The sequence below is a fragment of the Artemia sp. Qi Xiang Cuo genome, chromosome 3 (genome assembly GCF_049724085.1).
Source record: "Artemia sp. Qi Xiang Cuo chromosome 3, ASM4972408v1, whole genome shotgun sequence".
NCBI lineage: Eukaryota > Metazoa > Arthropoda > Branchiopoda > Anostraca > Artemiidae > Artemia > Artemia sp. Qi Xiang Cuo.
This window is the reverse complement of record NC_142796.1, coordinates 36,638,898-36,654,299: the sequence shown is the minus strand read 5'-3', so window position 1 is coordinate 36,654,299 and position 15,402 is coordinate 36,638,898. Positions and strand designations below refer to the sequence as shown.

Genomic DNA, 15,402 nt, shown 5'->3' with positions numbered 1-15,402 from the left:
ATAGATTTTTGGGGAAATACCCGAAAATTTGGGAATAGTGCAAGACCTGCTTGATTTCTAATCAGGAAAATCGAAATACTAAACCACACGAGGAAGAAAAGCTCCAACTTTGTGGTTGAGGCAATAAAAAATTGCCGCAAAATTAATTCAAATTCAGCCGAACGCCACCGCCTCTGCCAGTGGCGATGCGCCTGCGGAGCGCCGGTGGCGTAGCGACACTTCGGCGGCGGTCGACCGGGCTTCTCGTCGGCAGCGTTCGGTCGATCCGCACCGGGGTCTGGTTTTATTTATTTATTAATGCAGATCTATGGTAGTTTTACGCTTGGCATATTATTTTATTCGATTTTTGCTCATTTTGGTTTAATTGAGTTCGTTACTTTTCCTTGAAACACTTATTTTGTGGACAAAGTTTTTTTAATTAATTTATATTAATAACAGCACTTCTATATACCCTAGTATCTTGTATTGATCCTCTCAATCTTCGGTTTACAATAACATAATCAATGAAGTTAGCTGTCTTACCATCACATATATACCTTCTTAGCTTATGGGCCATTTTATGAACAAATATCGTTACGGTAATAACTAGATTGTTATACCTAAAAAATTGCAGCAGTCTGTAGCTACTACTGTTTTCTTTTCCTATGCCAAATTTACTTAGGCTAGGATACCATCTATCTCTATTTCTATCGACCTGGGCGTTAAAATCACCAAATAAAACAGCATATTTATATCTTGGATCCTTTTTATTTCTTCCTATAACCGTAATTGAAGTTTATCAGTCACTATTATCTCTTGTCAGTTGGTTCTGCAGGGGCATATACTACTATAACTGATATCTTGCAGTTTTTAATTCATAAAATGAGCGATTTGTCTTCTATTATTTATACCTCCTCAGCCTAAACGGGACTTAGCAGCTTCCTTATGCATCATGAGCACTAATCCGTGTCTATGTATCCCATCCTTCCTGCCTGAGTAAAATATTCCATATCGCCTAATTTTATGTGTCCTGCCCCTGGGCTTTGAGCATCTGAAACCCCCAAATAAGTAGAGTTCGAAATGTCTAAATTTGTCAGTCAAAATGTCGACAAGATAGTTGTTTTTAAAGTCGTAGCATTCCAAGTTGCAATTTTCATATTCTTTAAATCATTGAAATTATTTTGACCTCCGGAAAAGCAATGGTCCCAGAACCAGTGCATGAAGGAGAAGCTTTTAAGCCGGCTTAGAACCGTAAAGCAAGAAGTCCCTGGGACCTCAAGTTCAATGGAGGCTTTGTGACATCCTGACCCCATTCTGGTCACAACATGGTTTTCAGCACTTAGTAACACTTTTCTATCAGCATGAGTCGAAAACTTGCACAAAATGTAAAGTCTATTACCTCCAAATCGTTATATATTTATACCTACAAATATTATGCTACTATGGGGAGGCAATCCATAGAAGATAAATTAGCCTGGAAGAGGCTAAAGTGGATAAAGATCAAGGGACAAAGGCGCTATAAACAAAAGTTTAAGAGAAGGGTTAGAATTTTAGGTTCCACTATTACGTCATGAAGTATCAATGCCACTAATGTATTTACCAATGAGTACTAGAATCAATGATGTGTTGTAGCAACGGAAGAGTAAAGGTACTTCTTCATCTTCCTTTTTTATCTAAAGTTGGCCAAGTGGAGTTGAACCCGGTAATCAATTAATGCATGTCTAAATGAAATAGAGAAAATAAACCCCAGTTAAACTATGATCTTTAGCCCAATTGACTATAAAAAAAAATAATAAAGTTTCTCAGGGTAACGCAAGAATCTTCTGTCTTCATTTAGGTTCTCTTGGCTTTGTCTACATCCCCTATAAGTTTCAAGCCGATTGGTAAAAGATAAAATTTCAAATATTTTCATCATTCACCAATACAATCAACAAACGCCACTTACAATTATCTAGACCATATCAAAGATGGATTCAGGATTTTTTTTTTAGAGGGGGGGGGGGCAAGATAGGTTGATCCGATAGACTTGCGTTAGGAGCATGTTTAACTAACGCAAAAATGCGTTAAATAAGTAAATTACACTACTTTAGACTACGTTATGGAGGCGCGCGCCCCCCACACCCCCCACGAACCACCACTGGACCATATGTAAGATATAAAGTTCCCTTTGAAATCTCTCTTTTATCAGGCATAAAAAAAACTTGATGCCACATGTCTATGTTCAATTTATATAGAGTAGTGATATTAAATGAAGCATATATTCACAAAAAATTTTGAGTTTCAGCCCAGTTTCTAATATGAGGAGTAGGTTTGGACCCTGAAAACGGTAGTTGACATGCAAACAATTTTGCAGTTTTTCTTTTCAGATACCCTGAACACTACTTAGTCCCAATCCCAAAACTCATAAGTAATTTAAACCCTATCTGCCTGCCTAGTTACCATGAATGTGCACTGACTATAATCAGTGACAACGGTTACGGAAAGTTGTATGCTATTCGAGAAGAATTGTCTTAAAAATAGATTTTTCAGGCGCAGTCGCCTAGCTTTTGTGCGTTTTCAGGTAGTTCTAGTATATGTTAAGGCATACAAATAAGTTAGGTGTATTTGAATTGGTTTTTTTAGGAAAAGTCAAATCTGGTGAACAAAAAGCTATTTTCGCTCGGCCTATCTTTTTAAAAAAGGCTATAATAAAGACACGGCTGAAAACGCCGAGAGCATCCTTTGGTTCCCGCTTGGTGCGTTATGCTGAAAAACGTAGCGAAGTGTGGGCAATTTTTAATATCGTTGTTTTTTGGATAAAATTTGCGTTAAAATTTTCTGAAGTCTAAGATAAAATATGCTGACCTGAAGTACCTCAGCACGATTTCTTGAACGAGTTGGAGAATTTTAGTGCACATGCATCCCTAATCAATTATTTCCTGGAATATTGAGCCATGGCGACGCAAACGCTACCTAAAGACATCTTGAAGAAAAAGACTATAAAAGCACGTGTCTTCATTCACTTCCTGAATTCAAAAATCTTGCAGGGGGCAAAAGGCAAAAGTACATTTTTGTACAATCTTTACAAATCAACTGGTCCCGCTCTTGTCTGTAGGTCGCCTTTTTTATCTGCTTTATCACTTCCTTTTAAACATATGGGTGAGAATGTCTAAGGATTCTGTATTCTAGGCTACTTTTGTGGATGTTACACATAAATTTAACTAAAATTAGATGGTAAAAATTTGCGGGCTTATTGGAGTCTCGTAAAAAGGTTAGCTAGGCAAAGAAACGTTTGGGAGTAAATCCATAACCTAAATATTGGCCTGATAAACTGTTCTTAAGAGGTAAATAGCCTAGCCTAACCTAGGCTACTATGAACACTAATTAAGGCTCTCCTGAAGGGGACATAGGCTAGTAAATGCGTAGAGTAGCAGCTCTCCAGATAAAGACAGGATAGAAGATAAAAGGGCATCTTGATATTGCTGCTCTTGTGATCTTTCTGGTAGCCTCAAATTCTTGGTGATTTAGCAGCCTCTTGCTATATTGGAAAGTTGAGTGTTTAGTGATCACAAATTTCAGGAATGAATCCTTCTTTTCCATGGGGGGGGGGGGTGTTTTCCTCAGGGGGTATTTACTGATGGGGGGGGGTCTGGGGGTATTTTCCTCAGGGGGGTAAATGCCTAGAAACAATTAAAGTATTATCACAGATTGTGAAACATTATATTCTATAGAAATTACACAAAATTTTGTCTTGTGTAAATCAGGGTATGGGGGTATACATTCCTGGAGTGTGTTACACTGAATATTGTTATGTCTATGATTCTATGATTCTCTACACAAGTAAAGCATGGTCTCCTAGTGCTGTATGATAAAAGTGACAAAATTAGAAAAGAAGAATGGGTTGTGGTACTGCTTGTATATGCACATAAAATTTTGGTAAAGTTCTACAAAATCATATTATTGAGTTAGGAATAAAGTGAATACACCATTTGATGCCTTTTTTACACTGATTACAAATATAATAAGCATTTCTATCGGAAATGAATTTCAGCCCCCCTCCCCCGAGATCGGCTATACCTAACCCAACCTACCTCATTAATGGCTTATATCGGGGGGGGGGGGCTGTAAATCATTACCGATAGAAATCCTTATCATATTCGTAATAAGCATAGAAAAAGGCATCAAATTGTGTATTAACTTGTTTCCTAAATCAATAATATGATTTGGTAGAACTTTACCAAAATTTCTATATTGTGAGAAAAATATAGGCTACATATTTTGTTTAAATTCATTTATTCTATTCTCAGCAGACATTTTGTACAGCATGCTGATGCAAAGATAAATGTCCTAAAAGTTGTGCTGGCATTGTGTAAAATACAACTAATTTCAGTCTAACTCTCAGCACATTTATATCAGTTCTTATTTTTGGAGCTGGTTAAGAGAAAAATTTAGAAAAGCAAATACAGTAAGAAGTCAGCATAGTATTGTACTTAGAGACAGTTAAATATTTATGTGTTAGTATGTGAATCCAAAATGCAAGAAATAGGATATTATTAGTACTTATTTGGCATTTCAATGACAAATAAGAGAATCAGAGTTTCAATCAAATGCTGGAAATAGCAATTAAAACAATTAAATGATGTCTGGAGCAAATCCCCCTCTATCAAATTCCATGACCAAACTACAACCATTTGGGCATATCTAGTTATTGTGCAAATATCATTATAAAAGTCTTATTTTCTTTATTAATGATTTATTTTCATTCAGGAAATTATATTCACTGTACATCTACCTTATTATTCTTCAATGATTCCATTACCGACCTATTTACAGACTTAGAGGGTGTATTTATGTTCACGTTTGAAAGCTTTAAACAAGAGAATCTGATCTTGAACTGATAGGTTTTAGGAAGTAAAAGCACCTTAAATTTCAAGTGAAAAATTGAAATGAGTAAATGTGGTGAAACACCAAGCATAGAACATTTTTCAGTTTTGCCATTAACTAACCGCACATTTTTACTTGGTGATAAGGTTTTAAAGGCAGTATATTTGGAAAATTATTAATGTGGAACATATTATGAAATGTAATGAAATGCTATTTTTCTAGTTTTCCTTATGTCAAAAATGAGCATTGATTAATTAAAAATATCTGCTCAAAATAAAGAGCGAATTTGATACTTAAAATGAGCAACAGTTTTAAAGCTACTTAATAAATTTTAGTTTCTAGTAATTATTATCTAATAAATTCTAGTAAATTGACATTTCATATTATTGTGGGGGGGGGGCAACTGCCACTGTCCCACCCCCCTTTTTACTCACAACGCCTCTGCCTATAGCCACTCTAGTAAATTTACATTTCATATTATTGGGGGGGGGCAACTGCCCCCTCCCCCTCGTTTACTCACAACGCCACTGCCTATAGCCAACCAGATACCAGTCTACTAGACACTATCTTATCAGTATGCTGGATACTTGAGTGTCAAATACCTAGTTTATTAGGTCAACTACTATTACTTCATTGATTATTCAGGGATATTCACCACATTGCTAATGTAAAATAAGCACTTTACTGTTTAAACATAGAAAAATAATCTTTAGCCTAGCACTAGATATACAGAATTAGGTAGTTAATATAACTGACAATATACAGGTATAAAAGGAATGTTTTGTTATTCAACCAGCTAGCTAGTCTAAACTCATGTAAATCAAGGTACTGTAAAGATACATTGTGAAATTAGCCAACCAGTTTGGTTTGCTTTGAATTTCACCCATATATACAATTCAAATTCAGTCTAGAGCTAAGTTGTCAACTGATTGGTTAAAATTAAGGTTTAGAAGCTGAAATAAAGAAAAAGAACATTTAGTATATAGACATTATAAAATTACCTAAACTGGTCAGCTATCAAAAACTCTTATGCATAAATATATATTCCTATGAGTCATCTTGTTTGCTTGGCCAAATGAGCTGTTTCTTTTTATTTCTTTTTTTAATCCTGCTATGTACTCATTTGATATACATCTAAGCTGCTTTCCATTTGTATAATTTCCTCCAAAATTTACTGATGGGACAAGCTCTGCAAGGTATAGCATTGAAATGGAACATATGTAACCTAGCTTTAAGGACCTTAAAGCTCTCAAATGGATTAAGGTTAAGGTAAGGTGATGTGTACTTGAATACAACATGCTGTTACCTTGAAATGGAATGTAGTTTACTCATGAACAATATTCTTGAAAAAAAAACAACAACACAGAAATGCTCCAGTTATTCAAAATTGAACTTTTGATTGTTTTTCCATAATTTATTGGGGAACAGTTTACAAAGATAGTAGTATTTTTGGAGCTAGGGTGAAAACAACCTACAAATTTTGCCTAAGATGAGGACAAAGAATAGCAAGAAGAAGGAGAAGAAACCCAGATGCAATTCAATTGGATCTCCCAGAAGAAGAAGGATCTCCCAATTGAATGGGAGAAACCAAAAGAAATTTCCCCTAATAAATTGCTGATGCCTTGAATCACCAGTTTACATCAGTATTCACACACTCAGACGTTGCCCCCCTCCCAACCCCACCACACTATGTATTTAATGCTCAAGTGTCTCTGATAATAGTGTATAAGGCTGAGCTTGAATTTCAGCTTAAAGTGCTTAATCCAAATAAGTCTGTTGGGCCAAATGGCATTCATCCACAACTCTTTAAAGAGCTCACGCCTAATTAGTACGGCCACTCTCAAGGCTCTTCCAAAAGTCTATTGATGCCCAAGTCATTCCTTTGGACTTGAAAGTTGTCCATATCTTGCAATACACAAAGGAGGAGGCAGGGCCAAAGCTCCCAATTGTTGGCCAATTAGCATTACTTCTGCTGTTAGGAAGATCATAGAAGGTATTGTAAATGCTGCTGTACTTAAACATTTGGTCACAAATAACCTTCTATCAAAATAACAACATGGATTCCAACCAGGTAGATAAGTAGAAACTAATCTGATTGACTCATACAATCATGTAACTGAGCTCCTTGACCAAGGACTCCCAGTAGATATGGTTCTGCTAGACTTTGCTAAAGCCTTTGATAAAGTCTGTCATCAAAGGCTCCAGTTGAAACTAAAAACAATGGGAAACGAAGTGGGTGTGGTGGACTGGATAATGTCTCTCTTGAAAGGAAGAAAGCAGCAGGTCAGAGTTTTGAGTGAAGATGGTAGAGCTTTCTACTCTGAAATAGCAGAGGTGTTTATCTACATTAGTAATTCTCCAATAAATGTTGCCAATAAACTTAGCTTGTATACTGATGACTTGAAACTTATTGTTCCTATTGATACACAACATGGAGTAGCCTCATCACATTCAGATCTTGACAGTTTTTGCAAATGGGCCAATATATAGAGGCTTGAGTTTAATGTTGAAAAGTGCAAGATTCTCCATTTTGGAGGAAATAACCTGGAATGACAATATTCAATATTATCAAATGCCAGTGAGAGACAACCAGTTTCCAAAAGTACTTCAGAAAGAGATTAGGGGGTTGTTTTTCATGAAGACCTTAAATTCAACTGCCATGCCCAAGCTGCTGTAGCAGGGGCTAACCTAACTCTTGGTATCATCAAACACACAATCACCAGTAGATCCTCAGCAATCATTACTAAACTCTACAAGAGCATGTTGAGACCAATATTGGAGTTTGGAATGTGTGTCATGACTGTCACCATGCCAATTAATAAGCAGACCAGATGTCTCTTGAATCTTTCCAAAGACAGGCAACAAAATGCATAAAGGGCCTCAAAGATAAAGAGTATACATGCCAACTGAAGAGCCTTAAGCTACTAACTCCAACAATACCATTGACAAAGAGGTGACATGATTATTACCTACAAGCTGCTTCAGTCTGACAATGAAGACATGGTTGAGCCTGCCTGGTTGTCAAGTACCAGAGGTCATTCATCAAAGCAGTTTTGTAAAAGGCCATGGCAAGAAAATGAAACCATTTTGTCTACAACTACATTATACATCTGTGGAATAGTCTAAGCAAGATGAGAGTGGGATCAACAACCATTGGCTGCTTTAAATCAAATTTTGACAAGGACTGGGCAACTAAACAATGGCTCACACAATGGGATGCAACAGACATCCCACATCCCTATTATCACTGACCAGTGCACATTAGATTTGTCCATATTGCTAGCTACTAGTTAACTAATATATTTGCATGTATACAGAATTTTTTGATAACCAACAAGTTAAATAATTTCAGAATGACTACATATAAAATGCTTTAGCTCTAGCTAATCAGTGTCTGCTGGCTTGATTTCAGCCAACTAGTTGACTAATTAAACTCTTGTGTAAGCAGGCAAAATGTTGATAACATACTAGTTTGCTAATTTGATAATGTGCATATATAGACTGTATTGATTTAAACCAACTCTTTTGCAAATTTTACAGTATGAATTGGATAGTTGTCATTGTTGAGTAGTTAGCTAATGTAAAATATGCAATTATGTATTGAGTAATCCATACTGGTTCTTGTAGAAACCATTACTGGTTTAATTAAGGTTTAACTGATTTACTGATTTAACTGATTAACTGGTTTAACTAATTTAATTAATAAACCATTAAGTTTATGAATGTTGTGACCAAAATTTCCCCTTGGTTTCATTTTTCTTTTATACCCATACCCCCATTATTATGGGACATTTGACAGCAAAAAGGAAGCACAAGCAATGCTTTCTAAGACACTTGCTGGGGAGTATGGCCTCCTTTTTCTTGATTCTTATCTGTCTTGCTATTCCCTAGCTTCTTTTTTTCTGCTCTTCATTTGAGTGTGAGCACAAATTCTCTGCAGTCATTCTCTGCTGATTGAGATTAAACTGCAAAGTCATCTCTTACTAAGGTGGGAACATCAAAGTAGTAATTGACCAGAAAATGGTTGTAAACTGACAGTTCAGCCCTGTCAAAGTTGCTGAATTTGTATTTTTGAATCCAGGCAAGAGGGAATGTTTTATTTAATTTTTTTCCTTTGTAAACCTATATTTCCATAGCCTTTAGATGTGTTCTTGAATTTGTTATGTTTCTCAATTTATATTGAGTCTATGTTTGTGCCAAATTGTATCATATCCTAGAAGCTGAGACAAAATGGATATATTACCTTAGTTCATGCTTCAGAGCAAAATGAAGTCCTTTTCTGAATCTGGTTAGCTCCATTATTAGATGGCACCAGTTGTTTAACACAAGCAAAGGTTGGTTAGTTGCCCTGTTAATAGTCTGGTGAAATGGCTTTTAACTAGGAAAGTGTTGAAGAAATACAATCTAATACAGATGGCACCATCCTCCTAGTTATGGTCTTGATTTCTATTGTTATAATTATTACTAAGTTAAGACACAAAGGTTGAGTGACCTCATCTTTATATTAAATGTTAGGTTTACATTATTTGTTTAGTTTTCTTTTGAACACTCCAGCTGATGCAGAGGTCACCATCTCCTCACTCAGTTTATTCCTATCATATATGATCTTTTGGTTGAAAAATTCTTGTCTGATTCTTTGGGTGACAGAGGGTTTATGGAGCTTCTTTGAGTGACCCTGTGTTAGTTTTTGGTTGGCAAGTTGTGTGAAGAGCTTGTTCTCTCTATTGATGACATACTTGTATGCTAGTGGCATGTCACTGCACTTGCATTGGAAATCCAGAGATGTTCATTAAAGGGCATGTAACCTCATAGTGTATGATTTCAGACCATGTCCAGAAATACTTTTTATTACCCTTTTCTGTAGTCCTTCAATTATCCCTATTCTCTTTTGTAGAATTGACTGGGAATATGGGTTCCAAAATCCAGGTCTGGTTTCACAATGGCTTATATATAGTTTCAGGAGGATTCTATTTGATCAGCTGATAATAGTTCTTTTGAGAAGTCCAAGGTTTGACTCTTGGGTAGTGCTAGTGTTGAAGTCTCTGAAACTTAAAAGTGTTTTCTCAATGACTCCCATATCTTTGCTGCTAGTACTGACTGAAACTGGTGTGAAAGTTGATGTCTGGCTGTTGATCATGCTTTATGCTATTGTGGCCAAAATGAATGATGATAGATTGAAGAAGAGCAACCATCTGCCAGCCCATGTTTGTATGCAGTCAAGATCAGATTATTAACATGAGACGTGTGTCTGCACAAATGAAAGGTGAGCTCTAGATTGGTCTAACGCACCTCCCTTGGGAAAGTTTGAAAAAAAGTATTCATTAAAATACATGAGACATATTTATTTGTAAAACCCTTTGTGACTCTTTTTGACAGGCCCCTCCAATGAACAGTTAACCTGATGCTATTCAAAGATATGAATTATTTGCGTCTATGCTGCAATGGAATAACCTGTTCACTTTATTCATGCTGAAGCTAATCAAGGCCTTAATTTTTTTTCAGCCACCTAGTGTGTTAAGGCCTAGAAATCCTTGCTATCCCCCAAGGAACATTTTAACACTTACCAGTAAATAGAAGGAGGCAGAAGATAAAGAAAATTAAAATCAATTTGTTTCTTGATTTTAACCTCTGTAGTAAAGTAACTGATAATACTAGCAAATGGACAAGGATATTTTTCTAGTCAATACTTTATGCATAACTAATTTCTACTAAGAAAACTACGATGGTACTTTACAGCTCCATCATATGTTCATATGTCACTGCTCCTTTCATCTCGAGTCTGATTTTTTCAGGGGAGAGGGGCTTCTGGGAAATGTATTGATACTTTTGTCATTTCAGGTGTATCCACGTTTGATAGAAAACTGAATGTTTCTATCTGTTCTATAGACTTTTTTTATGGTTTTCTGATTGAAAATCCTTTTTTTTTTTTTTTAGCAAAATATAAAGAATCAAGACAAGGTAGCAACTTGACAACTCAAACTCCTGGCTATGGGTAAGTAGCTCACTTTGATAACTTTTGGCTATTAGTATTTATTTTTTTGCACCTTTGAAAGCGTTCTTTCCTTGGCATGTATTTGTTGCTTGCATGGTCGTTACTAGCCAAAATGTTGGGAGGGAGGAGCAAGAAATTTTACCGACTGGCTAGTCATTTTTACCAACTGTTTTTTCAAAAATTGTCCATTTCAAATACAATTCGTAAAATCACTGCATGAGTCGGTAAAACCACTGCATTTACCAACCGAGATTCAGATTTCGGTACATATCCTGTCACTATTTTAATGCTGTTTATTTAACCAAATGGAAAATTGTGGCACCATCAGTAAAATCATGGGAAGAGTCGGTAAAACTGCTGCTTTTACTGACCAAGTTTGAAATTTCTGTAAGTGACATGTTAGTGTTTTCGTGGTCTTTATTGAACCAAACAAAGAATTTTAGCGGCGTCAGAAAAATCGTAAATCGTTTTACCGAGTGATCAAAACATTGAGGGGGGGGCTTTCCCCCTATAAGCTATTTGACGGCCCTGGTTGCTTGGAATAAAGTTTGAAGTTAATGATAAAATAAGGAAGATGACTAAACACTGGGACTGTTGTTTTCTTTCAAAAAAAAAAAAGTATTTTCAAATATTAGATCCAAATCAACATGAACTTAAAATAGTTTCTCAAGATTTAATATTTCAATAAAAATTTCAAAAAGAAAATTAATGCTAAATCCTCATAATTTTGTTTCAGAACAACTTTTAAATTTATAAGTGGTAGATTTGACTTTAATCTGACTTCACTTCAAGTTGCTTGAAAAATAATACTAGATAAAAGAAGTAACACATTACCTCAACAACCTCTTTATTGAAAGAGTGCTGAATAATCTGACTGTAAAACCAAGATTTTTTTAGATAATCAAAATATCCTTCCTCCCTTCTCAGTTTTCTTTCTAAACCGCAAGCCCCCCCCCCCCCAATAAAACTAACAAAATATCGACAATAATGAAAAAACAATATACAGTGAGATGGTGTGCGTGTAACTGAACCACCTTGTAGCTGAACCACAAGCAACTGAACCCCTGTAACTGAACCACCATGCAACTGAACCCCGTATACTGAACCCTTGTGCAACTGAACCCCATTTAACTTAGCCATCGTGTAACTAAACCCCCATGCAACTCAACCCCATTTAACTGAACCCCCATGTAACTAAACCCCCCGTGTAACTGAACTCCCGTGCAACTGAACCACCATACAACTGAACCGGCCTGCAACTGAACCCTCGAGTTACTGAACCATTGTGCAACTGAACCTCTGCACCGAAGCAGGTAATTAACCTTTTTCAAACCAAAGGATAAACAACTACGAGCGTAGAAAATACCACAAAATGAAAACGACAAAATAAACAGAGTGGTAACAAAAAATTACAGTATGTAGACGGTGAGAGCCGCCGTTTACCCCCCCCCCCCACCCCTCCCCTGCAAAAACATCCCTTAAGGAAAATACCCCGCGGAAAATAACAACTCACGGAAAATACCCCCTTCCCAGAAAATACCTACCCGTGGAAATCCCCCCCCCCCAAAAAAAAATACCTCTTGCAGTTGGTTAGTCTCCAATCACTTTCGGCTTATAAAAAAAGACTAGAAATGCCTGGGGATTATCAAACAATTTCTACCTCCATCCTCCTGTTGTCTCTCCCTTAGATCTAATTCTGTATTTATTTGAAGGCTCAATGAGAGCTGAGATATTTTGGCATCAAAATGCACCCTTTGAGATATCTCCCTCTCTTCCTAGCTATAAAACAATCAGATAACCCCATTGCGGAAGTTTCACTTCCTTTCTAAGTTTTTCTTATTTGTCTATTGCTTACAGATAGTATTTGTCATTGGGAAACATACGGAAATTTTTTGTGTGGGGGTTTTCATGAGGATCTTTCGTGAAAAGAAAGTATTTGCACGGAGGGAGGGGGGGGCAAAAATTAGTCATAAATTCATCTTTTCTACTGCCCTTGGAACTTCTCAATTAAACTAAAAAATAACACAGCTCAAAAAAAATTTTTTAATTTTGAAAACCATAATTTCCGCGAGGGGGGTATTTTCCAGGTGATGAGGTTTCCGCTGGTGGAGGAGGGGAAATTTTCCGCGGGGGAAGGGGGTAAACGCTTAGACCCGCAGAAAGGGACAGGGTGAAGGGAACCCCAATTAACAGACATAAAAAAGAGAAATAAATCTGGGTTTAAAAGTTTATGACGTCCGATTTTCTTTGTTTTTGTGACAACAACATTATAAATCATCTTGACAGTAATTTATATAAAGACTTAAAAAAGCAAACAATTCCAACAAGGTTGAACATGTGAAGATTCTAACTTGTGTTTTACCCAATGTAAGTATGGTGGTTCAGTTGCGCGGTGGTTCAGTTGCATGGTGGTTCAGTTTCACAGTGGTTCAGTTGTAGGGGGGTTGAGTTGCAGGAGGGTTCAGTTGCATGAGGGTTCAATTGCACGGGGGTTCAGTTGCACGGTGGTCCAGTTACAGGGGTTAAGTTGCTTGGGGTTCAGTTACCCGGTGGTTCAGATACAATGGAACCCAATGAGATAGCCTGCCAAGTTGAAGAAAATACTATTTTATTTTTTTTCTGATATTGCTTTCTTGTAGTCATGATGAATAGAACCACGGAACCCTCTCATGACAAAGGTTAGATCAGGCATAGATCCTAAAAAAGGAAAATTAACCCATTCTTGATTTTGACCAAGTTTGGCTTATATCTGAAACTTCCCAAGGATTTTATGATGACAAGAATTTGTGTACCCCTCCACAGTGGTTGGGTTTTGTCTAGACTCCTAGAAACACAACTAGGAACCCGCGAGGTTCCCATCCGTAGACATAATAAAGCTATTATTCATAGATCTCAAGAAATTTGGCTTAGATTCAAAGTCCATGTCCAGTAGATGTACTGATAACCCGAATATAAGGGCCCCTGTCCTTTGACTAGCAGATAGGTTATAGTGAAATCATATTCTCAAAAAGCATAATCAGAACACGGGCTCTTAATCCCCATGAATGACCCTTTGATGACAAGAAATTAGTGCCATCTTCTGTCTTCCTACGCATAGGGGAGGTCCCTAACTTCAAAAAGCGAGAATTGCCGTACCAATCGTTACTTCACACGAAGTTTGGGTCAAATCAAACTTATGCTTCTGGTTATTACAAATAAAGGGACATCCCCCCCCTACTTGCCACATAAGTTAAGTTATGCTTTAATCACGAAAGGCATAACTGGGACACTTCCTATCAAGTTTCCTTAAGATGTGGCGAACTCCTTTGAAAGTGTCCTAAGGAAGATAATCTTTGGGTTTCCGTCTCCAATAGGGGGTCAAAGTGGTCACCAGCTCCCAACCCAAGACGTGCAATTAGAATGCTTGCTCTTACTTCTCACCGATTTTGGCTGAGATCCAACAAATTGTTCTGGTAGATGTGTTGAAAATAATTTATGAACCCCATTCCCCACAGGCCTGAGAATGGGTGTGTATTTCCCAATGGTTACTTTTGACCACTTAGACCGCTTACTTTAGTTTCAGACTGACTTTAGTTGAGCCTCTGGTTAAGGTACTGATGACAAGAATTTAGCCCCCCCCCCTTGCCTTTCCATGCCCCAAAAAGCTTGGATTGATTCCAGAGTCCCAAAATGTATAACTGTTGTAGATGATCTTACTTCCAACGACGTTTGGCTCATTAATAGTTTATTTACATTTCAGTCTACTCATTTTTAGACAAAGAAATCTTTATTTGAAAAATAAAACGCTATTAAATAAAAGCCTGTAAGCCTAATGACCTGTGGTTATCTCTTTGGTTAAGAACAACAAATTATAAACAGTTAAAATGAAAATATAGAAAACATTGACTGCTTTGTAAGACGATTGCTACTTGGCTAGCTAAAAAATTATTTGGAATGATGTATCCTCAGAAGATATTTTATTACTTTTGCAAAATATAAGCCCCACTGAAGAAAAATGGCTAACCTTTTTTCCATAGCTACACGAGACTCACCAAGGTAATCAATAGGATTGTGCTGTTTGTTTTGTATATTTTTTCTACCCATGTATCTTTCCTTTCGCCAGATCTTGACAATCACCCTCTAATAAATTTACATTGAAATTTAATAGTAATATATAGCAAGCTCACATACTTTGCGTTGACATGTAAAAGATGACACATACCTGCACACAGGGTTATTAAGGGAGTTTTCTTCCCACAAGATTGACCCGTATAGTCCCTATGAAAATGTGGAAAAAACAGGCAGCTGACACACTTTTTATTCTTTAGGCTCTCTCCTTCTAGGAAGACTATTCACTTCCTTCGACCATATAATAATATGCAAGTTATCACTTTAATATGTAAGGACCCAAGCTTTTGACAAAGTATGGAAGAGGAATTTATAACCCCAAAAGTACTAGTATTCGATTTGACTCATAAGTAGCCAGTTTTATTTTTTGGGTTAATTTTTTTGGTTATTGGTTATTTGGTTATTTTGTTATTTTTTGGGCTATTGGGTTATGCACTGAATCCAAGGGGCTGCAAAACTAC

The 15,402-nt window shown here is 36.7% G+C and overlaps 1 protein-coding gene across 3 annotated transcripts in view; it reads left to right on the top strand.

Annotated features, from left to right (window-relative positions):
* Positions 1–2,950: 2,950 nt before the first annotated feature.
* LOC148954058 (tubulin monoglutamylase TTLL4-like) overlaps positions 2,951–15,402 on the top strand; it is a 62,899-nt gene continuing 50,447 nt past the window's right edge. For 2 of the 3 annotated variants that reach the window (XM_089086905.1, XM_089086903.1), the window contains exons 1-2: positions 2,951–3,069; positions 10,777–10,834. In XM_089086905.1, coding sequence (XP_088943031.1) covers positions 10,831–10,834 — 4 coding nt within the window. In that variant the 5' untranslated portion in view covers positions 2,951–3,069; positions 10,777–10,830. The remainder of the gene's footprint in view (positions 3,070–10,776; positions 10,835–15,402) is intronic. The other variant, XM_089086904.1, reaches the window with a different exon arrangement.